The sequence below is a fragment of the Myxine glutinosa genome, chromosome 6 (genome assembly GCF_964187855.1).
Source record: "Myxine glutinosa chromosome 6, kmMyxGlut1.1, whole genome shotgun sequence".
Classification (NCBI taxonomy): domain Eukaryota; kingdom Metazoa; phylum Chordata; class Myxini; order Myxiniformes; family Myxinidae; genus Myxine; species Myxine glutinosa.
In genome coordinates this window covers 39321242-39346112 of record NC_136266.1, presented here as the reverse complement: position 1 = coordinate 39346112, position 24871 = coordinate 39321242, and the positions used below count along the sequence as shown (strand labels likewise).

The 24871-nt window shown below is 45.4% G+C and overlaps 2 protein-coding genes across 5 annotated transcripts in view; both read left to right on the top strand.

The window, feature by feature from the left end:
- The window catches only part of TXNL1 (thioredoxin like 1), a 36391-nt gene extending 13488 nt beyond the window's left edge, over nucleotides 1-22903 (top strand). Inside the window, exons 6-8 of the mRNA XM_068119869.2 lie at nucleotides 227-399; nucleotides 8747-8851; nucleotides 22085-22903. Coding sequence (XP_067975970.1) covers nucleotides 227-399; nucleotides 8747-8851; nucleotides 22085-22114 — 308 coding nt within the window. The 3' untranslated portion in view covers nucleotides 22115-22903. The remainder of the gene's footprint in view (nucleotides 1-226; nucleotides 400-8746; nucleotides 8852-22084) is intronic.
- A 929-nt stretch (nucleotides 22904-23832) lies between these two features.
- Nucleotides 23833-24871, top strand: part of LOC137429702 (uncharacterized) — a 122121-nt gene continuing 121082 nt past the window's right edge. For 2 of the 4 annotated variants that reach the window (XM_078779768.1, XM_068119865.2), the window contains exon 1: nucleotides 23834-23981. In XM_078779768.1, coding sequence (XP_078635894.1) covers nucleotides 23976-23981 — 6 coding nt within the window. In that variant the 5' untranslated portion in view covers nucleotides 23834-23975. Of the gene's footprint in view, nucleotides 23982-24871 lie in introns of all 4 variants that reach the window. The other 2 variants (XM_068119866.2, XM_068119868.2) reach the window with 2 other exon arrangements.

Here is a 24871-nt window from a genome sequence, read left to right as displayed (position 1 = left end):
ACCCTAGGGGGGGGGGGGGGGGGATTTGAAGGCTTGGAGTTGGGAGGGGATTGATGCCTTTGTGCTGGAGGGTTTGGGAATGGGGTTGGGGGGGCGGGGGTGGGCGGGGGGGGGGGGTGGGCTTGAAGTCACATTTTACATTACATAGATGTTCCACGGGTCCCTGCTGGTAATAATAATAATGTGCCTTGGCTGACCCACATGATGCATCTTTTCGCACTGCCAGGGCAAGGCCCTAAAACAGTTAGGATCTTCATAAACCAGACGAGATCCATGGACTTTGATCAAGCTGAGAGCTCTGAGCCCACACAGACATTTGTGCTATCACCAGAAGACATTCAGGATGATGGTGTCATCCAGCTCCGCTTTGTCAAGTACCAGAATGTCAATAACGTAACGGTACGGCATTCACAATAATGCTTTATATTTTGTTCAGATAATTAGCTTTTTGTAATTGTGTGTACCAGGATTTTTTTCTAACTTTGTAATTGTAGGGGACATTGCTCCCACGGAATGGCACGATAAGCTATTTATTCATGTTAACACGGCATTTGGCCAAGGAGGAAACACCCCTTGGGGAGGTGGGATATCATTAATATTAATATATTTGTGTAATAATGTTAATATTGTTGATATTATCATTAGCTTTGTTATTAGAAGTATCCTTGGACAAAATGCCATGATAAACTTATCTTAACATGGATATACACCTCAACATGCAACCCATTGGTGGAGAAAACCCCCTTGGCAGAGAATACTTCCTTGGGGAGGGGGTAAAATGAATTAGCTGCAACCTTCATCGTCTGACCCTTATTCCTCCTGTCAAGTTTTTTTTCTTCTTCTTTTTTTCTTATATACAAGATCGAAGCTCATGTAATAGCTAACATCAATCGCAACAAAAAACAATCGGACAAACAAAACATACAATAAACGGAGCAGTAGACAAGATGGGGAGAGAGAGGCAAGCACACAAGTATAACAGCAGAGAACAGGGACATCGGAAGATCTGTGGGAAGGAGAGGGCTTGGGGGGAGGAGGCATGGGAAGGTGGGGACTTGGGGGGAGGGGTGGGAGAGGTAAAAACACACATGGACACTGCTCGGACTTCCAGGAAAGCAGTCGGTATTTCAGAAAAGTGGATCAAGGGTGAATTAACTGCAGAACATCCAGACTTTGTGGCTTTGAATTTGTGAGGTCAGCAGTTCGATTCGACCCCTAGCTGTCTTACCAAAAACTTTTTAAATGGTGTGTGGCTTCCTTGCTTGACGCTCAGTATTTAGAGTATAAAGCACGGATAAACCCTGTGGGTTGACTGCCCTTGAGGAGGGAGATTTCTCCCTGAAAATACCTTGCTGACGATGGAGAGAAAAACACTGCTGTCATCCAGTGTGTTCCAGGAAGCAACTTTCCTCAAGGTCAACGACCATGTTTGTCTTATGTCAATTCCTTTGTTGTCTATTGTGTCTCTCTGCATATCTGCACTTTAAGGGTGTCCTTAATTGCCCCTCCTCCATCGCAGATGCGGCCAATGACTCTTCCCCAGCGGCCTGTATTAGAAGACCTTACCCATCCTCCGACTAAAATAGAGACCACCATATATATCAATGAGATGCCATCTGGAAGGGCCCCTGGTGACGATGGTATCCCTTCCGAGGTTTTCAAGTTTGTTGGTGCCAACCTCCTCACCTGACTGACCCAACTCTACAATGCCATCTGGAGTGAGGAGTCAGTACCCCAGGTCTTCAAAGATGCCACGATTGTTCACCTGTACAAATGCAAAGGTGATAGGTCGTGTGTCGACAACTACCGTGGCGTGGCCCTACTATCTATTGCTGGGAAAATACTTGCCCACATCATTGTTAATCACTGACAATTTGTCAACAGCATCACCCCAGAAAGCCAATGTGGCTTTCGTGCTGGATGTGGCATGGCCGATATGATGTTCCCTGCTCATCAACTTAAGGAAAAGAGTGGAGAAACAACATTGCCATCTATGCATGGTCTTCGTCGACCTTACAAAAGCATTTGATTGGTTCAGTAGAGAAGGCTTGTGGAACCGACTGTACAAAGTCAGCTGTCCCACTAAGTTGATCAACATCATCAGATCCTTCCACGATGGCATGGTTGCTTGTGTGAGCAGCAGTTGATGCACTTCTGAGTCATTTCCTGTTATCAATGGCATAAAGCTAGGGCGTCCTAGCTCCCCTATTATTTAGCATTGTGTTTTCTTCTATTTTTTTTTTACGTTGAAGGCTGCAGTCATGGACTATATAGTCCACATCGAAGCCAGGCCTTAAAATAAAATAACGGCATTGATAGAAGAGTGAAGAAAGAGAGAATAGTTTGAGTTTTTGAGGAAGTAAAATAAAAAAAACTGCTTTTTTAAAAGGGGGAGATCATAAGTGTTTGGAAAGACATGAGATGGTAAAGAGTTCCAGAGTTTGGCACTGGAGGGGAAGAAATAAACATCATAACGGCGCACCCTTGAGTTGCCAATAGCCACACAATAATCATGCGATGTAGTGGCTTGTTGAGTATTCCCTGGTCTCGCTAATGGCTGAGATACACAAGCAAAGTTATTGGAAGCAGAAACCGAAATAATATCTGTAGAGAGAGAGACAGAGACACAACGCCAACTTTGCGGCATAGTTCGAGCAGGTCGAGTTTTGAGGTCTGATTGGGAGAGTTGATAAGTTGGATTACTTTGGATTCAATTTTGTCCGGTAAGTATGTGGAGCTCGAACCTCCCCAGATGTGAGAGGAGTACTCTATACAAGGAAAAATCAATCCTTTATATAGTTGAAGGAACTGTTAAGAGGAGAAGAATCTTCGACATCTGAACATGACCCCTAGTTTCGTCGAGGCAGACTTAGCTATTTGTGTAATGTGTGGATACCAGGATAAATTTGGTGTTAGGGTAATACCTAGTAGGTTTATTGAATTGCATGGTGTAATTGTGGAGTTTTCAAAGAAGATTGAAGAGTTGAGAGGGGTTTTAGATAGAGAGATGGGAAGAAATTGAGTTTTAGAAGCATTAAACATAACTCGATTGCATTTGCCCCACTGGGAAATCTAGTCTAAATCCAAATTTAAAGAGGTGGCTGGGATCAAACGAGATGTAGATTGAGTGAGGTGAGGGAAGATGGGGCAGATGGGAAAAACATGAAGGAATGCAATGTCGTCATCAGCATACAAGTGCATTTGGTTATTTGTAGAAGAAAGAAGGTCATTGATAAAAAGAATGAAGAGTGGTTGAGACAGGACCGAACCCTGAGGGACACCGCTGTTGATAAGGAAGGATGGAGATGTTGAACCATTAATAATTATAGAGAAAGCTCGATATGAGAGAGCAGCGCGAAAGAGGAAAACCGAAAGAGGGAAGCTTGGGTATCAGACCCCGATGCCAAACTCTGTCAAAGGCTTTTGAGATATCAAGGCCTACAACAAAGGATTCCCCAAAGTCTTTCAGAGAAGAAGCCCAGACATTCGTAATGTAAGAAAGGATATCACCGGTAGATCTTGCCTTGCGAAAGCCATATTGATGGTCAGATAGAAGACTGTGGGATTCAAGATGCTTGAGGAAATGGGAATTGAGAAGACATGCAAAGACTTTGAAAATGGTAGAAATCAGAGCAATAGGACAGTAGATGGAAGGGTTTGAACGATCATCCTTCTTTAAAATAGGCTGTCGTAAGGCATGTTTCCAGGAAAGAGAAAAAGTTTGGGTTTGTAAACAAAAACAAAACAAATGAGCAAGCACAGGTGCAAGTTCAGAAGCACACTCCTTCAAGACACGAGGAAGAATGCTATCTTGTCTGTACACCTTGCTTGTGTCCAGAGAGAGGAGTGCTTTTTCGACTGCATGAAAAAAGATTATAGGGAGGAGCATAGGATTGGTAAGGGGTGCATCAGAAGGAGATGGAATGTTAGTTATCCATTGTGGAATTGTAGGAGAAAAGATAACCAAAAAGAGTTGCTTTATCAGTCGGAGAGACAGCTATAGTATCATAAGAATGGAAAAGTGAAGAAAAGGTTGAACGACAGAAGTTGTTGGAGATACTTTAAGCTATGGACCAGAAAGATCTATTGGTGGAAGGAAATGAGAGGTTGTCACATTTCAATTGGATAAAGGAATGCTTTGCCTCACGAATAACATGTTTGCAATGATTTCTGGCAGATATGAAAGCTGAATGTGAGTCGGAGGAAGAAGAGTTTTTCCATGCCTGATGTGCCGCATCCCTTAAGTCATCGCTATTGAAATCACAATACTGGTGTTTAGTCGGAGGAGAATGAGATGTGGTAAGTAAAGTAATGTTCACAAGATTGTGGTCAGAAGAACCAATTGGAGGTGAAATTATGTAGCTGCAACGCAACGGATTGGAGGTGAAGAACAAATCCAAAGTATTGGTAGAGTGGTCATGACTACCTGGGATATGGGTAGGGTGGGTGATAATTAGTTCCAAATCATTGAGGATGGAAAATGGAAGACCTTCAACCACTCCCTCCCCCTAAACCATTTGTGTGAGAATATTTCAACCACTCTCTGTTGTGTACATTGAAGTCTCCTAAATAGAGGTCTTCAACTTGAGGGTGAAAATATGTCACGGCCTCATTGCAGGAATTTAGATAGTCAAATAAAGTTGTAAGGTTTGTAGAGTTTGGAAAGCAGTAAGTGAAACAGAGAAAAATGGTGACGGTCGGGAGATAAATCATAAGATAGATGACTCGATGTCCACAAGGCATGTACAGCACGCGTGTTGATGTTACAGTAGACACAGACTCCTCCTTTGAAGCGGAATCATGAATGAAGATTGTAGTTCGAAATGTTGAAGGAATTAACCAGAACATCATATGACAATTGGGTCCCTGAGAGAAGTAAGATATTAGGAGAGGTACTTGCTAAATGATGTTCAACAGAGGAAAGATTCGAAGAAAGATCACGAATGTTGGTGAAATTAATTGAAAAAGAGTCACGTTGATTCAAAAGGCAAGGGTCTTGGGAGGGACCGATACGACTGCTACTACTACTGCTCCTGCTCCTGCTGCTGCTGCCTGAGCCATCCCCTCCCCACCCTCTCGTTGGCAGCAGAGACAGGCAGATGACCGGAGATTCTTCACACCCCATAATGCCAGGAACTAGGGGCGGTTATCTTTTCGGCCATTATCTTACTATAATTCACCAAATGTCCGTCTGTCCGTTCGAAGGTACCGCAAAAACGGCTCAACCGATCGCAACGATATTTTGGGTGGGTATTCCTGGGACCCCTGGGAGTAAAATAGGCTATATTGTTTTTCCAATTTTCCAGTTTTTCCAAACATTATGGAATAATATTTACCGATATGAACAGTGATGTGGCTTTTATTGAAATTCTACAAATACTGTTTAGATTTTGATGACAATTATGAACCTGCCGCCAATGCGGAAGTGGACAGATGATGGCAATGCGCAGTTTGATAATATCCAAATACAACCGTCATTCAATCTTAATGTTAAAACGTTAATCATGTTAATCGTTTTGTTAAAGCATCAATTGATGACTGGAATTGAGTGAATACAATTACGATTTTGAATTCGTAATTGTATTCACCCAACCGTACGGAACTTCACATCAGGATTTAAATATTTGTTTATGTCACGAATGTTGTTAAAAGTTTATTTTTTTATATTAATGTTATTTCATTTGTGATTGGAGTTATGCTGTTTGGAATGAAAAAAGAGATAGAGTTCAAGTGAATGACGAAATGCCATGACGGTTTCTACTTTCTAAACGTGAATTCGTGGATCGCCATATGCAGATTCGCCACTGACTGTGTATGGAACAAACATACCCGTTTGTTTGCCAATGGGTACGTTTTTCATCGAAGTCCTTCACGAACTTGCTGTCCATGTCTGATGTGCAACTGAAGGTGCTACAGGAATGTGGAATTTATTGGTTTCATGCTTTAGCTTTCGCCGTTTCTGCATTGTCTGTTTGCTTCTGGCCTCCCACCCGTGCGTAGCACCGGTACCTCACTAGTAATATCTAATTGGAGGTTTCTGAGGAAATGTGAGGAAAGAGAAATAAAAGAAAGAGAATGTAAAGGTGAGGAGTGAAAATAAGTAAGAAAAGTGTATGATGTTTGTTTGCAAGAAAGAGACATTGAAGCAAGCCTGATAGCTGTAGTTTGAGTGAGACAGAAAGTAAGACCAGCAATCCTGACACGGAGAGTGTAAGACGATTCCGGGCACCACTTTGACGCTCCTCAATCCGAACAGTAGTACTACACTGAGCGGTTTCTGTCGACAACCTTCTACCTAAAAAAACCGGTCCAACCTGATTGGTGTTTTTTTGGAGACACCATCTCCTTACTGGATGGCCAATGGCTCCTGAAGGGAGCTCATCCACCCTTTAACAGGTATTGCTTTTCCTTCCTGCAGTGTGTCAGTCACCCTCCCCACTGTCAAAGCCAGTGAGGATAGTCGGTATATTCACCGACTACCCAACCGTGCATCAGGTAGCACTCTATGCTTTATGAAGCCTTCGAATATTGCACCTGGGGAGTGATGATCCAGTTTCACACAGACGGTAGTGTCTTTAATTTGCAGCATCTGAAGGCCAAGTCCAGAATCATGGAAATGTTGCTCCGTGATGTACTTTTCACCGATGATTGTGCAATCCTCAGTCATAATCTCGAAAATATGCAATTTATCGTCACCTTTGCGCAATCTGCTCGTCACTATGGCCTTACGATTAGCCTCAAGAATATCGAGGCTATGCTTCAGCCTAGACCAGAAGTTGCATATACCGTCCCATCCATTACTATCGATAACACGCCACTCATAGTTGTAGATAAGTTCTGTTACCTTGGAGGTGTTCCCTCTCAAAATGCAATGATTGACGACAAAGTAACATCAAGACTCAGTAAACCACGTGTCCTTTGGAAAATAGACAAATCGCCTTTGGCATGACCTTGACATTTGCCTGGACACCAAGATCAGTGTCTATCATGCCGTTGTCTTCTCGACATTTCTGTATGGATGCGAATTGTGGACACCTTATTGTCACCATATCAAATGCCTTGATCATTTCCATATTCGATGACTTCACAAGATTCTTGGCATCACCTGGTGAGACAGATTACCAAACACCTCAATCCTAGACTGCTATCGTATCCAACGAATTGAGTATTTCCTGATGCAAGCCCAGCTTAGCTGTGCAGGATACCTCACACTCATAGAAGACCATAGAATCCCAAGAGCACTTTTCTATGGACAACTTGAATTTGGTAAATGGTCACGTGGTGGACAAAGAAAGCGCTATACAGCCGTCCTTAAGTCTACACTCTAGTCTTGTGCCATTCCAGTTGTCACCTGGGAACATCAGGTTACAAACAGGTCAGCTTGGCATAACTTTTGCTGCAAAGGCCTGGACCAATTTGAATGTGGGAGACTTATCGAGAGACGGTGAAGGCAAGAAAGGATAACCTGCCAACATCCATCTCCGCAAGGTCCAGTTTGCACCTGCAATGTTTGCGATAGATGCTGTGGGGCCCACATTTGATTATACACGACGCCAATGAAGGGAAAGGATTCGTCGAAAACAACGACTCACGCCATCATAATCTGAAGGTTTTTGTTAAACGTTAATAAACTCACCCGTTAAACGGGTCAAAATGTGAAAGGGTAAAGACAAAGTGACTATAAATAGCTGTTGTTAGCCCCACCTCAATTTGTCAAGTGTGAGACACTCCGTATTTTTTATTGCTTCTGTGTTTATTTATCATCGAGCTTCAGTTTATCTGTCGGTCATAACATTTTTACCAATTGCGCTCTTGTCATCAAATCTTCAAGAAACATTTATTATGAGAATATGGAGAACACAAATGAGCCTATCGCTTTGCCATCACAGCCAGGTCAGTGGTCTCTCTGTCTTCTTCCACCTCTTTTCTGATCTTGCACCCTCTTGCTCTTTCTGTGCTTTGTCCACCCTCACAGGTTTCTGCAGGCCACACACGGTCCACAATCTACCACCTTTTGGTGAAATTACCTAAATCCAGGATCACTCCTCACCTCCAGTCATTTGTTCCTCTTTGTTTTTGTTTTTCCTTCCGATGGAACCAACTTCCACATCCTCATCAATCTCTTTATCCCTCCAGGTCTTGAAGATAGCTGCTCACCACGATCTCAGATTGTTCCAAATCCAAAACCATTAAATTTTCTACCCTTATTAACCTTCCATCCTCTCCCTCCAATACCTCCTCCCAAATTTCCAGTTTTCCCTCCTGAGAACTTCCTTCTGTATCCATCTTGTCCACTACATGTTTCCTCTCCTGTCCCCCATTCCTCCCTACACTTAGTTTTCCACCTCCCTCTGTCTTGACCTCTTGGTCTTGGCTCTGGTGTTGGCCTTTCCCTCCTCTCTCTGCTGTTCCCTTTCTTCTGTTGCATCCTGATCCATTCATTGACCCAGTACTAGCTCTTCTATGAGCCTCAACCAAAAATGATAAAAATTTACCAAAAAATATATCTGCCGTTTTTGGCAAGTTTAGTTTGAGTACAAAGTGAATGCGAACGGGCTTTGCATTTTGAGATGCTTTCTAGTTCTTGTTTGTTTTTGTTAATTCTTTCATTTATTTCTTTATTATCCATGTAAAGCATATTGGGAGAATAATTATATACATAATGTGCAATTGTCTTTACTTTACTTCTGGTTTTTTTTCTTTGGGCTTTGATGTCAAATTCGTTTTACCTTTGACCTACCCACAGGTATTTATTAAAGATAACCAGGGAGGAGAAGAGACAACCCAAGTGACATACCTGACATTTGTTGGAACACCGGTGCAAGCAACCAACATGAGTGATTTTAAAAGGGTTTGTTGTAATAACTGACACATTTTGTTCATAAAATTTTGTCTTTGTGGCAATTCCCAATTGCTGAATCACTTGGCTTTCTTTGTGATCTTGTACCAGAAAGCTGACATTCGCGCAAACGCTTCAGCATTTAATGACATATCTGTGAAACATCATGCATTGTATTTTGAATTTGCTTTACCAGAATGATATATATATAGTTATGAGATTGAGACATGAGATTGAGGTGCTTATTTGTAGGATTAATATAGATTTGTTGTGTAGAATCCGCAAGTCTGATTTAATGGTGATATTTTGTTCCTGGAATTTCTCTCCAGTGCTGTGATAGTGACGTGATATAATTTGGCTTGCCGGAAAGCCGAAAGGAAAATGCACTCGCCTCTGAGATGTCAAGCTTGGGTTTGCATCATGACCAAGCTTTACACTCTCATCCTTGTGTTTCGCATGCAGGATGATTCATCAATGTGTGTGCTCTCCCGACATGGACGTTAAATGGATGTCCCGTCTGCCAGCAGTAGTTGGTTGGACATTAAAGATCTCACTGAGTCCTTCGTGGAAAGTCGGCGAGCTATCGCCGGCACCCTGAACAAATTCCCACTTGAATGAATCAGGGGCATTGCAGTAGCACAGACTTGTCTCAGTAACAACGACTTGCACACAATGCATTACGTTTTTTTATGCCTCCGACGATGAAGTCACCGGACGCATCATGTTTTCGGGTTGGCTGTCCATCCCTCCATGCATTCGTGATAGGTTGTCATTACCGCAATAACTTGAACGGCTGAAGAGTATGAAGGTGAAGGTGAACTGATTAGATTTTGGGATCAAGAGCTCAAAGGTCAGAGGTCCCATTAGGTAAAAATTCTGTTACTGCACTATCTTGTGAACCAGTGATGGGATTTTGACTAAACTTGCTACAAGTACAGTCTTGGCCAAAAATATTGGCACCCTTGCACTTTGTTCAAATAACTCACAATTTTCCCTAAAAATAAGTTGAAATTGACAAGTATTTGGTCTCCACAATTATTTATTTCACTGTTAATATTACAGAACCTTTGTTTTTTATTCAGAACTTAATATATCCTTTTAAATCAGAAAATAAAAAGAAATGGCATTGACAAAATTATTGACACCCGGTAACTACATATTACTATATGTTACATACTATACATACTATATGTACTATTCATATGACATACTATATGTTACATATTTATGTGAATGTATGTGAATTACTATTCAGGTCTTTGCTTATCAATGTGTAGTCGATTAAGGGTTGTTGTGATTAAAGGGTCAGGAGCCCTTCTGGGAAAAAGGAGACCGGAAACGGAAGAAGAAAAGACACGAGGTCCGGGAGAAGCGACGATTCTTCTTCTTCCTCGCCCAGCTCCGACGAGAGTTGGGATCGATATTGAGCAGCGTGGAAAAGCTGCGTTCCCAAGCCCGTCTGGCGAGAGGAGTTACCGGGACGTGTAACTACCCTTTTGACACGTCAAGTTGCCGTGGGGCCGTGCACAGACCCAGCGTCCGGCACAGTTCGCCGCACCGTCTACAAGGACGCGTACGGGTCGCACTTTGGGGCCTCGCACGCGTTGCAAGCGGCGCTTGCTTTGCCCGCTTTGCTTGGCCAGGAGGTGTGCGCTGCAGCCGTGGTTCCCGGTATGGTACGTGCCCGGTGGAAGCACGTCCGCCCGGGGTTCGTTCAACCACCCGTGTGCGGCGAAGCCGACCATAACCTTGTTCAGGAGGGGCCCAGAGACATTGTGAGGGACAGAGACCAAAGGGGTCGTGAGTACCCAAGGGGTCGGGAGTGGGGAAAGGGGACACACATATATAAGATGGCCATCTTAATCATCTCGGGGATTGATTGTTGATTGTGGATTGTTGATGGTTGTTGATTGTTGATTCCTTGGGGGAATATATTATTGATTACTCGGAATCCTTGGTGTGGGGTTTCTTATGGACTGGAATTCATCTTGTTTGCGTTACGAAAGCGTATAAATCATATATCTTTCTGGCGGGGTGCCTCCCACGGTCCGGGGGTCACCGAGACCAGGTAGTTACCGGGAGGACCATGTAACAGAATTGCGGGCTCGTCCAAATTATGATTTGCGGATTCGCAATTGGGTCTACGTCCGGGATCTAAAATTGTATAAAATAATAAAATAATATTTTTATTAATTAAAATTTATTAATTAAGTATTAATTGGTAAATTTTTGGGGAAATTGGGGTAAAGTCTTGGGTGAAGGTTAACAGGTGTTAACGATAGTCACCATGGCGTTTGTGGCACAGAACTTTGCGGTAACACCGAGTGAGGGACAGTTCCGAGCGTTACTAAAGTCGGACCTCTTGAAATTGGCCAAACATTTTAACTTGGAGGTCCGAACTAATGTGAGGAAGGCAGAGTTGCAGACCACGGTGATACAATCTATGGTGGGATTAGGAACATGGGACGAGTTAGCCTGGCAGTGGCTACCCGAAGAACCAGAAGACGTTGAGCTCCGGAAACTGGAGTTGCAATTACGGAGCCAGGAACGGATCAAAGAAGAAGAAAGGAAAGCAGAAAAGGAAAGAGCAGAAGAAGAAAGGAAAGCAGAAAAGGAAAGAGCAGAAGAAGAAAGGAAAGAGCAGAAGAAGAAAGGAAAGCAGAAAAGGAAAGAGCAGAAGAAGAAAGGAAAGCAGAAAAGGAAAGAGCAGAAGAAGAAAGGAAAGCAGAAGAGAGGAGAGAAGAGAAACGAGCAGAGGAAAGGAGAGTGGAATGAGAACTCTAGGAAAGGTTAGCAGAAGAAGAAAGGAAAGCAGAAAAGGAAAGAGCAGAAGAAGAAAGGAAAGCAGAAGAGAGGAGAGAAGAGAAACAAGCAGAGGAAAGGAGAGTGGAACGAGAACTCCAGGAAAGGTTAGAAGGGAGAAAAGCAGAGGAGAGGAGAGCTGCAAGGGACCTCGAAGCAGAGGAGAGAAAAGCGGAAAGGGAATTGAAGGAACGTGACATGGAGCTTCAGCAAGAAATTAAATTCAAGGAGCTGGAGTTAATGAGAGAACGGGGAGAGGTACCACGCTTGCTGACGGGGTCGACACCTCGCCAGAACACCTGGGATGTGGGCAGACATGTGAGGCTGGTTCCACCCTTCAATGAAAAGGAAGTCGCTAAATTTTTTCCACACTTTGAGAAAGTGGCTCGACAGTTAAACTGGCCGGAGGAGGCCTGGACCATACTAGTGCAAAGTGTGCTTGTGGGAAAAGCTCAAGAGATTTATTCGGCGCTACCAATGGACCAATGTGCAGATTATGAGGTATTGAAGAAGCACATCCTCAAAGCCTATGAGTTGGTTCCGGAAGCTTACCGGCAAAAATTCAGGAATGCCAGGAAGAGGGAGAGTGAGACCCATGTGGAGTTTGCCAGAGTGAAAGAAAACATGTTTGATCGGTGGTGTGAGTCAAAAGGAGTCGGGAAAGACTTCGAAACATTGCGTGACTTGATCCTGGTGGAGGAATTTCAACAGTGTGTCCACGAGGACATCAAAGTGTACCTGCAGGAAAATAAAGTACCGAAGTTGTGGGACGCAGCCACCATGGCAGATGATTATGCCTTAACACACCGGATAGGGGTCCACGAACCTAACTCCTCGCCTAGATCTCCGCAGGGGAGGTGGGGAACAGCAGGTGCGGAGAACGACAATACATGGCGGCGGCCTCGAGAGGATTATGGGGACAACGCGGATACCCCACCTGTTCGAAATCAGAGGGCTGCGGGCCCAAGACAAACTTATATTTCGGGGGGCCCGAGGCAGACCACGAGTTTTTCCTCCGGGCCTACTTGCGCTTTTTGCAAGAAACCTGGACACTTGATGTCCAGTTGTTACCGCATGAAAAGGGAAGACCCAGAGCGGAGTCCGACTATTACCACTCCGAATGTGATGGCAAGCGTAAGAAATCGCCCACAGAAGAGTTACTGACCATTTATTTATGAGGGGTTGGTCTCACTCAAGGGAGACTTGACTAACCCAAGACCGGTTAGGGTTTTGAGGGACACAGGAGCCCATCAATCCTTAATGCCTTGAAGGCATTTTGCCATTGTCAAAGAGTACCGCAACGGGTGATGAGTGTTCGGTTACAAGGGATCGGTGGCTGTGTTAGTGCCCCACTTCATGTCATCCATTTGGAATCCGATTTGGTGTCAGGACCGGTCACCGTCGGTTTACAAGCCACGCTTCCTGTAGAGGGAGTATCTGTGATTATTGGGAATGATTTGGCCGGGGGGGCAAATTTATGGTAACCCGAGGGTTGGTAAAGAGCACAGCAGGGAAAATAACACCCCACCAGCTCGGGATGGCGACAAAAGTTCCAAGTTATTTGTAGGGGGACTGAACTTCAACACAGAGGAAGAAGTTCTGACCTCTGTCTTCAACAGATATGGGCCGCTGGTGGAAGTGCGGGTGGTAAAAGACAGGGAAACGCAACGGTCAAGAGGGTTCGGCTTTGTCACATTTGCAAGCACAAGAGACGCCAGGGAGGCAGAGAAGAATTGGAATGGTAAGGATTTGGAGGGTCGGACCATAACAGTAGGGAAGGCATTTCGTAGGCGTCGAGAGGTCTACAGAAGAGGACAACTTACTTGGCAGTAGTTTTGGGGTTGGCAGCAGCCGATATTACTATGGAGGCTCCCAGAGTTACGGCACCTCCCGAAAAAATGAATGTCAGAGCACTGGCCAAGAAGGAGACCGCCAGTCAGGTAACGGCTGGGACAAGTGGTCCCACCGTAACTGTTAGGAGTCTGGAGAAGTTGAAGCACTATATATACGGGGGAGCCGCCGAGCCGGGGCTCCTACACGGACTAACCATGAACGCCACGTTCTTAAAGGCGTCCAGGTAGTGAACTTTCCTGCACGGACTAACCGTGAACTCCCCGTTCTTAAAGGCGTCCATGTAATGAACTTTCCTCCCCGGACTAACCGTGAACTCCACATTCCTTAAGGCGTCCATGTAGGGAATACACCGCTGGGCCTCCCGAAAAAGTGCTATAGAGAGGTTTAAATTTGGGGGCTTTGGTCACCACCTCTTAACCGTCATTCAAGAGAAACTAGAAGTGGTTGACGCTTGGTCCAGAGGGAATTAATCTAGGGGATTGTGTGAAATATTGTTGCTTTATTTTTAAGTGATGACTGTGCCCGGGGGGAACTGATGAGTTGGGGGGGGGGGGGGGTGAGTTATCTGGTTTGTTTATCCAAGTTGGCCGGCAAAGAAAGTTTTCGCTGGGTTCAAACTTTCTTTCTTGAAGGGGGGGAGTGTTACATATTTATGTGAATGTATGTGAATTACTATTCAGGTCTTTGCTTATCAATGTGTAGTCGATTAAGGGTTGTTGTGATTAAAGGGTCAGGAGCCCTTCTGGGAAAAAGGAGACCGGAAACGGAAGAAGAAAAGACACGAGGTCCGGGAGAAGCGACGATTCTTCTTCTTCCTCGCCCAGCTCCGACGAGAGTTGGGATCGATATTGAGCAGCGTGGAAAAGCTGCGTTCCCAAGCCCGTCTGGCGAGAGGAGTTACCGGGACGTGTAACTACCCATTTGACACGTCAAGTTGCCGTGGGGCCGTGCACAGACCCAGCGTCCGGCACAGTTCGCCGCACCGTCTACAAGGACGCGTACGGGTCGCACTTTGGGGCCTCGCGCGCGTTGCAAGCAGCGCTTGCTTTGCCCGCTTTGTTTGACCAGGAGGTGTGCGCTGCAGCCGTGGTTCCCGGTACGGTACGTGCCCGGTGGAAGCACGTCCGCCCGGGGTTCGTTCAACCGCCCGTGTGCGGCGAAGCCGACCATAACCTTGTTCAGGAGGGGCCCAGAGACATTGTGAGGGACAGAGACCAAAGGGGTCGTGAGTACCCAAGGGGTCGGGAGTGGGGAAAGGGGACACACATATATAAGATGGCCATCTTAATCATCTCGGGGATTGATTGTTGATTGTGGATTGTTGATGGTTGTTGATTGTTGATTCCTTGGGGGAATATATTATTGATTACTCGGAATCCTTGGTGTGGGGTTTCTTATGGACTGGAATTCATCTTGATTGCGTTACGAAAGCATATAAATCATATATCTTTCTGGCGGGGTGCCTCCCACGGTCCGGGGGTCACCGAGACCAGGTAGTTACCGGGAGGACCACGTAACACAGAACCTTTGTTTTTTATTCAGAACTTAATATATCCTTTTAAATCGGAAAATAAAAAGAAATGGCATTGACAAAATTATTGACACCCTAGACTTAATATTTGGTAGCACACACAGCCTTTGGACAAAATAACTGCAGTCAAGCGCTTTCTCTAGCCGTGAATGCGCGTCCTGCATCTCTCTACTGGCAGCTTGGCCCACTCTTCTTGTGTAAACTGCTCCAGTTCTCCCAGATTTGAAGGGTGCCTTCTCCCAGCTGCTGTTTTCAGATCTCCCCACAGGTGTTCAATGGGATATAGATCTGGACTCATTGCTGGCCACTTCAGAACAGTCCAGCGGTTTGTCTTGAACCATTCCTGTGTGCTTTTTGAAGTGTGTTTGGGGTCATTGTCCTGCTGCAAGACCCATGACCTTCGACGGAGACCCAGCTTTCTGACACTAGGTTAAACATTGTGCTCCAAAATGCCTCGGTAATCTCCTGATTTAATGATGCCATGCACACATTCAAGGCACCCAGTTCCAGAGGCAGCACAGCAACCCCAAAACATCACTGAACCTCCGCCATGTTTGACTGTTGGGAAGGTGTTCTTTTATTTGAAGGCTTCATTTTGTTTTCTGTAAAGATAGAGATGATGTGCTTTAACAAAAAGCTTTAATTTAGTCGACATTCTCCCAGAAGGATTTTGGCTTGTTCAGGTGTGTTTTGGCAAACTCCAGTCAGGCTTTCTCAGCAGTGGGGTCCTCCCGGGTCTCCTATCACAGAACCCCCTTTCATTGAGTTGGCGCGGATGGTGCAAGTTGAAACTGTCGTACTTTGTGTCTGAAGGTCAGCTTGAATCTGTTTGGCAGTTGATCGAGGTGCTTTCTCCACCATTCGAACAATCCTTCGCTGCAAGCTTCGATCAATTTTTCTCCTGCGGCCACGTCCAGGGAGGTTGGCTACAGTGCCATGGGCCTAAACTTCCTGGTAACATTGTGTACGGTGGATACAGGAACATCAAGGTCCCTGGAGATGGACTTGTAGCCTTGAGATTGTCCGTGCTTGGAGACAATCTTGATTCTTCTTTACCTTCCTTTATTTTACTCTTTACCTTGATTCTCCTTTAACTTGGAATTGACCTCACCCGTGGTGAGTTGCCGGTGCCTGCAATACAAAACCACCATCTCTTATCTTTCCCCATCCAAAACCTTGATCTTTTCTACCCCCACTAATTCACCCCAGATCCACCTTGTTTGAAATTTCAACTTCTTTCCTGGAAGTCCCGGCACTGTCCATATGTTTTATACCTCTCCCACCCCCCCTTCCCATGCCTCCCCCCCCCCCCCCCCCCCCCCCCCCCAAAGCCCTCTCCCTCCCACAGATCTCTCGATGTCCCTGCTCTCAGATGTTGTGTTTGTGTTCCTCCCCCTCTCCCCCCCCATCTTGTCTACTGCTCCCCATGTTATATGTTTTATGTGTCGGTTTGTCTTTCTGTGTGATTAATGTTAGCTCTTTCACGAGCCTCGATCTTGTATACAAAAAAATAAATAAAAAAAATCCAAGGTAAAGGAGGTAAAGAAGGTAAAGGGAAAGAAGGTCCAAGGTAAAGAAGAATCAATCTGGCCTCCAAAGCCAGTCGCCGACTGGGCATCCTCTGTCGTGCGAAGTCCATCCTTGGCACACCTGAGCTCCTCACCACATACAAGGCTTTCATCCGCAGCTCAATGGAATACTGCTCTCCCCTCTGGGCTGGTGCTCCTGCCTCATACCTAGCTCGTCTTCACGCTGTTGAAACCAAAGCGTTCAGAATCATTGGAATCTCCCGCGATGAAGCTAACTCCAAGGGCCTTTCACTCACTCACCGCAGGCAGGTTGGTGGTCTTTCCGTCTTCTACCGACGCCTCTCCGGCCTTGTCCCCCCCAGCTCTCTCTGGGCTCTGTCCCCCAAATATTCCTACAGGTCGCACAAGATCTGCCTGCAACCCTCTTATGGTTAAACTGCCAAAATCAAGACTCTCTGCTCACCTTCACTCCTTCATTCCTCTTTTCTCCCGCCTCTGGAACAAACTCCCTCACTCTCTTCAATCCCACTCCTCCCTCCAGGTCTTTAAAACAGCTGTTCACCACCATCTCTTATCCTCCCCCATCCAAAACCTTGATCTTTTCTACCCCTGCTAATTTCACCCCAAATCCACTTTTTTGAAATACCAACTTCTGTCCTGGAAGTCCTTGGTGTCCTTGTGTTTTATACTTCTCCCACCCCCTTCCCACGCCTCCTCCCCCCCAAGCCCTCTCCCTCCCACACATCTCCCGATGTCCCTGCTCTCAAATGTTGTGTTTGTGTGCTTCCCATTCTCTCCCCATCTTGTCTACCGCTCCCTCCTTTTATATATTTTGTTTGTCTGTTTGATTTGTTTGTGAAATAGATGTTAGCTCTTTCACGAGCCTCGATTCTGTATACAAAAAACAAAAACAAAAAAAAACCTGCTTGAAATCTAATTATTTCAAGCAACTTCTAAAAGTTGCCAATGATATTGTCCAGGCCATTTTAGGATTTCTGTGTGGAGTAATCTAAGATTTAGTAATTTCTTCAGCTTTTTTTGTTTTGTTCCTCTGCAAACAAAAAATTCATATATGTGGATACCAAAATATTTTTAAATTTCAACAATGTTCTGGCAGAAATGGTGCAGTATTTGAAAAAAGTGCAAGGGTGCCAATATTTTTGGCCACGCCAGTACATATTATGATGCAAAGACGAACTGATTAGATTTCGGCGTCAAAGGTCAGAGGTCATGTCAGGTAAAAATATCATGCTTGAGAACAGTTGAAGGGATTTAAATATAACTTGGTACAAGGTAATTTGGTACAATTTAAATATAACTTGGTAACTTGATACTTGGTACATATAACCAGGAAGAGGAACGACAGACGCGCTTTTCATTGTGAGGCAGTTGCAGGAGAAGTACATGGAGAAGAGGAAGAAGTTGTTTCTTGGGTTTGTTGATCTGGAGAAAGCATTCGATAGGATTCCACGCAAAGTATTGACATGGGCATTGAGGAAGTTAGGAGTGGAGGAATGGTTGATCAGAGTAGTGATGGCAATGTACAAAAGAGCGCGCACAGCTGTAAGGACGAAGGACGGGAACAGTGGTGAGTTTGAGGTGAAGGTGGGAGTGCATCAGGGGTCGGTACTAAGTCCACTACTATTTGTAGCTGTGATGGAGGTGCTGGCTCGGAATGTAAAGGAGGGTTTACCGTGGGAGTTGTTGTATGCAGATGATCTGGTGTTGATTGCGGAAAGTATGGATGGACTGAAGGAAAAGATGAACAAGTGGAAGGAATGTATGGAGAAAAGGTCTGAAGGTGAATATCGGAAAGACGAAGGTGATGGCAAGTGGTAAAGCATGTGGTGAGGTGGAAAGAACTGGGAAGTGGCCATGTGCTGTGTGCAGGAAGGGTGTCGGAGTGAACTCCATTCAATGTACAATGTGCGCTGAGTGGGTTCATCAAAAATGTAGTGGTTTGAGAGGGTCATTAACCAGTGTGGCAGCAACATTCAAGTGTAAGGTGAGCACAGAGGGAGCTGCAGATGGAGGAAATGTTGAGTTGGATTTTGGAGACGGCGTGAAGCTGGAAGGTGTGAAAACATTTTGCTACCTCGGAGACATGCTGAATGGAGAAGGTGGATCAGACTCGGCAACGGTTGCTCGAGTGAGATGTGCATGGAAGAAGTTTCGGGAACTGAGTGGCGTGCTGATGATGAGGGGAGTGTCGTTGAAGCTGAAGGGAAAGGTGTATGCTGCATGTGTGAGAAGTGTTATGATTTATGGGAGCGAGACATGGGTAATGAACGTAGAGCAGCAACAAAGGGTGGAAATGCGAATGGTTCGATGGATGTGCGGAGTATCGTTGAGAGAGAGGAAGACAAATGATGAATTGCGAAAGATGATGGGAATAGAGCCTGTGATTGATGCTGTGAAGAAGAACAGGTTGAGATGGTTTGGTCATGTGTTGAGGAAGGATGAAAGTGACTGGTTGAGAAGAGTGATGGAAATGAATGTAGAAGGAAGTAGAGGACGGGGAAGACCGAGAAAGATTTGGCTAAAGATGGTGGAAGAAGAAATGCGGGCAAGGGGGTTAGCAAGGAGAGATGCAGAAAATAGGGCAAAATGGAGAAGATTGTCATGGGGACCGCAAGGCTAACCCCCGCTCTAGTAGGGAAAATGGCCTTTCAAATGTATGTTGTTGTTGTTGGTATAAGTATGTAAAATGATGTAATAATGTTGGCAAAGACACATAGGTCAACGTCGCAACATCGAAGAGTGCCGTTCTGGTTTTTCCTGTTCGTCCATCCCCTCCCTCCCAACCCCCCCCCCCCCCCCCCCCCCCCCCGCCCTCTTTTTTAATTGCAGGAGTGAGGCTCATTTAAGAGGAAGGTAGAACTGACAGTGGGACAAATGGACATGCAGGAAAAGAAGGAGGGATAGGGAAAGAATGAGAGATTTTCTAGGATTGAAGTACATGCTCCATTTATCAGACCAGTGTGCAATAATTTCCAGATCAGCAGAGAGAGACACTGCTGCTGTCTATCTGGCAGAAAAATAGGCACGTCTATGACACATTGTGGAGTCATCTGCAAAAAGGAAGAGGGTGTTTTCCAGAGCATCAGATAAGTCATTAATATAGATGAGAAATAAGACAGGGCCCAAAGCACTGCCTTCGTTAACTCCAACCTACACTGGGAGAGGAGACAAGAAGGTTCCAATAATGGCAATATGTTGACTGCATGAGTGGAGTAAATCAGAAATCCAGGAATGAAGGTAGCCATTTATACCACATGCAGAGAGTACTTGACAAGCAAAGCAGGATGCCAGACTGGTTTCATGCCCAAGATATATGTCCAGGGAGATGATCCTACCCTCTTATTTAAGGTTGAGGACCTCCTACCATTGCTGAGAGAGGAGCAGAAGCATGTCCAGTGTTGTGATCTAGACGGAATCCAAACTAATGGTCTGAGATTAGGCTGTTGGAAAACAGGAAAGACTTGACATCTGAAACAATGATGGAATCCATGACTTCGCTTGTGATTGGAAGCAAGTTCACTGGCCTTTAGTTAATAGGATGCGTTTTTGCATCTTTCATGTGGATGGGAGTGATGTTTGCCGACTTCCATGCTGAGGAAAGGTGGCCAAAGGAAAAGGGACAGACTGAATATGGGAGATAGAGGGGAAGCAAGAAGTCGACCATTTTCTTTTGGATACAGAGTCGAGGCTCGTGAAAGAGCTAGGACACATAATACATCAGGACACAACGTAAAAGAAAGAGAGGGGGGATACCAACAGCAGGGCTGAGAAGAAAATAGATGGAGCCGAACAAACCCACGGAGAACGCAAGGGGTGGATGAGATGGATACAGAAGCAAAATTAGGGTTGGGGTGGATGGGTTCGAGTGGATAAAAGGCTGTCGAAGAGATCCATGGTTTTTGATGAGGATTATCTGAGATTCACAGCTGTCTTGAAAACCTGGAGGGAAGAATGAGATTGAAGAGAGTATGGAAGGTGGTAGTACCACAGGCAGGGCAAAATAGGAGCAAATTAATGAATGTGAGCAGTCATCCTGGATTTTGGGAGTTTCATGAGAATGGGGTTGTTAATGGACCACATGTCCCCTGCAGAAACATGGGGAGAGGAAGGGGGCACAAATCACAGAGAAGGCAGAGGGTGCAAGACCAGAAAGGAGATGGTAGAAGACAGAGACCACCGGACCTGTCTGTGATGGCGACTCAGCTTCATCATGAGCTATTCCAATAATCTTGAAGGCCTTGGTTTTGTCATGCTTTGCTTGTTTTTCGGATTTTCAAGCCTTTGGGAAGGCCCTTTACTCTTTTGCTGCCATGCAAAGTTTTCAAATACTGTACTCCAGAAAATGATGAGAAAATAATGCATTACAACAAATGTGTGATGTAATATTTCAAATGACTGAATGAACGACATCGATTGCGGTCGATCGAGGTGTGGGTGTGGACACAATCGGGCACGGCAGCTAACTTGGCCACAACGCAAACTGAAGGTATAAAATCAACTCGTGCTTAAATTCGACGTGAAAGAATGAATTGGATAACTTTGTGGAACTGTGCCTAAGGCTGGCCCGGTATGCTCATCAATCCCATAGGCCTCGCAGTGCACTTTAAAGCCACGGATGGCGCAGGCAAACAGGCTGCTAGGAATGACTGGCTAACCTGACATGATCTACAATGGAGGTTCAAACGCCACTTGTGGTCAACTTAGACTTGATACTGTTACCAGTTTGTCGAGCTGTGCGGTGCCGCTTGGGGCGCAATATATAAGTCGGCCGCTTGGGGGCACGATACGAAAGTTTATTTCCGTGCGGGCCCACATGCATAGACGCTGACGTACATAGCGACTACAATAGCCTCTCCCATTGGGACCAGGCTAATAATGGAAAGAGGAAGTGGTAGGCTATGTCGCACCATCCTGTAATCATGTGTGAGAAACTTTGTACACTGGAGCACAACTTTTCTCACATTTGCTCAATTTATTGCATGTTATTGTTGATTTTTGGTTTGACAAGTTGTGGGGGTGTTGCCATAGTTGCTTGTAAGTAATTTAACCGATTTAAAGCATCCGACGGACTTCCAGATTTGAATTTTCTACCTTTAACTATTTTCACCTGTGAAATGAAAAACCACCTTTCGAGGCCATTTTTGCCCGCAGAGCAGGGGTTGGCCTTCGTTTTGGCACCTTGGTCCCCTTTTTGAAGCAATGTTTTACAGCCGGATGCCCTTCCTGCCGCCAACCTGTTAGTCGCCTCTTGCGACACAAGGAATTAGCAGTGAGCTGGTACTCGATTTGCCAACCTCGGAAGGATGACAGTCTGAGTCAACCCCCCTGGCGTTAATTCAGCGATCGACCGGGATTCGAACCCGGGATCCGAGGATCCCAAGCCGGCACCCTAACCGCTAAGCCAACACCTGTGCAGTTTGAATAAGTGAACTGATGAGCACAGCAAGGTGTGTATGTGTGTTTCTGTGACCCTTAAACCGTAATGAGTATAACCGTGCTGTGCCACAGATTGCCGGCAAGAAAGGGGAGAGTCACTGAAGATGCGCAATGTTGTGTGCCCTGCAACATTCATCATCGTGCCACAACAACGGGCCATGCCAAGGTCTCGCTAACGTTTGGGGCTAATTTTGAATAATATTTTGCTTTCTCCATGGTATGCTGCCACCCCCTTTATCCTGCCCACTTCCTACTCTGGGCATGGTGAACTGAACCAGCCATGAAGTCATGGTACTTAAACAACCGTTTGCTATGCAGTTCGTTTGATAAATGGTTGCTTGTTTTCCATTACAACTTTCATTCTGTTGTTTAAGTAGCTATGCTAATCATTTTGACGCCATACATGCATTTGGCAAAAGGAGACTTTGATGTGTTCTTTCATTATTATTTTTTTTGGAAACCTGCTGTAAAATTCTCAACTATTAAACGCGGGAGGCTTTTGTCTTCCTCTTCAACGGCCACAATGATCCTCACGTTCTTGTGGGGTTGGCCGTGGGAAGTCTTTCACGAATTGGTTGGGCAGGTGGAATGTTGATCCGATGAAGTAGCTCGGGCAGGAATTTGGAACCTGTTCATGGGTGCCAACAATGGCTCACCTATCGTTGGTGAAGGACGTCGAACCCAGCTTGGGAGTGATGTCCTCGGGATTCGAACATCGTCGGGATTCGAACCCAGGGTGAGATGGCCTGGAGGTTGGTGTGCGTACATCGAAGGTATCCTGCGAGCCCCAAACTCAAGAGGCTTTTGTTCAAATGCTAAATGATTCCAAGTTGTGGCGCTTGACTCGTAATACGAACATTTCTACCATCAATAAATTGTGTTACAAACGTTTCTTCCAATGTGACAGCCCCCCAAATATGACACAACTTGCCAATTTTGTCCCACAATGCATCACTGCCCACTGCTTACATAGCAGACTTCAGTCCTTATTAGGGTGTAAGTTTGGGTCTGAGCGAGTTGTCGCTTCCCTTATGAGGCTTTTTTTTTTTTAATACAATCAAGACTGTCTTTTGCATCATTGTTACGAATTGGGAGGAGAAGAGAGAGAGGAGGGAGAGATGAGAAGAAATAAAATCTCTTCAATAAACCATTTGCATTCATATTTGTTCTGCAAATCATATTTAGAAAGAGAGACACCTGCAGATGTTTCAATACTGAGGTGGTTTGTTGAGAGATTCCAAGGCCAAACTCTGCAACTCATTGAGTTTCGCCATTTTCATAAGCGCTGAGGTCAATAGCTCGGGCTGTGAATCCGTCACAAAGCAGCATATTTGGGCTTTGTACGCAGAGGTCAGTGAGGGAGAAGTGGAACCTTCTGTGGCAGGTGTTGGTGAGGATGGAATAGGTGGAGATTATTATTAATAACTCGTGTGCAGCCTGTGGCTGCTGGTTGCATCATTTTCTGGGTGGAGCTGATGCAGTCACCCCACCTGGTGTTATTTAACGGCTCGAACTCAAAACCCGAACATCTTAAGACAGCCAGGTTAACAGTTAAGCTAACACCAGGCTTATATGCGGTGATGAACCTTTTATGGGCAGGAGTTAGTGAGCGAAGGTGGAGGCCGACAACCACTTTGCAGGAAAGAATTACTGTCTACTGAGGTCCGAATTTAACCGCTATGGGCGGCCAGGGGTAAATGTGGGCGGGGTGGGATATTTATGGGCAGTGGTTACTGAAGGTGAAGTGGAAGCTCCACGGACAAAAGTTATTGTGGGCGGAGCAGAACCCTTATATATGCAAAGCTTCAGGAAGGCGGCGTCACCGTTTCGAGGTTTGAGGCGGAGTCAAGAGGAGTAGGCGTGGCCTGGTGGAAGTTGCAGTGCGAGTGGGTAACGATAACGAATAACGATCATTTTGTGGTTTCCTTGACTGGTGGAGAGAACACGGATTTCCAAGTTTTCGATGGAGGTGAGAAGGTGAAAGCGTTGCCATAGAATCTGCAGGGGCAACACCCAAAAGTCCCATTTTGGGAAAGTTGAGACTCGACGGAATGATTTCTCGTGTTCGCGGATAAATGTAATCGTCGATCTCGTTTGATTGGCGTTAACCAGCGTGTTTCTCTATCGATGCCTCGTCGTGTTGGGGTTTCTGGAGACGAGGGACAAGTATTACTGTAAACTATGCGAATTCGCGTTCGGGAAGCGGGACATGATTTGCTGGGAAAGTTGCGATTTGAAGGTTCTTGACCAACCACGTGAGGGTACAAATGGCGTGCATTGAATGGCGGCTTCGGCTTAAGATGGTCGGAGAAGGAGCCTTTGACGGGGGACTGATGCTTGCAGGAGGGGTCCGAGCAGATGGTCCAGTCGTGCAAAATGGTCGGTCGGTGGGGGTGGGAAGGGAGTTGGTGAGCAGGTGTTGCTGTGCACACACTTTGTCCATGTGTGGTTGTAATTGTAAGCCAGCTTTGTCCATGTGTGGTTGTAATTGTAAACCAACTATGTCCATGTGTGGTTGTAATTGTAAGCCAGCTTTGTCCGTGTGGTTGTAATTGCAAGCCAGCTTTGTCCATGTGTGGTTGTAATTGTAAGTCAGCTTTGTCCATGTGTGGTTGTAATTGTAAACCAACTATGTCCATGTGTGGTTGTAATTGTAAGCCAGCTTTGTCCGTGTGGTTGTAATTGCAAGCCAGCTTTGTCCATGTGTGGTTGTAATTGTAAGTCAGCTTTGTCCATGTGTGGTTGTAATTGTAAACCAACTATGTCCATGTGTGGTTGTAATTGTAAGCCAGCTTTGTCCATGTGTGGTTGTAATTGTAAGCCAGCTTTGTCCATGTGTGGTTGTAATTGTAAGTCAGC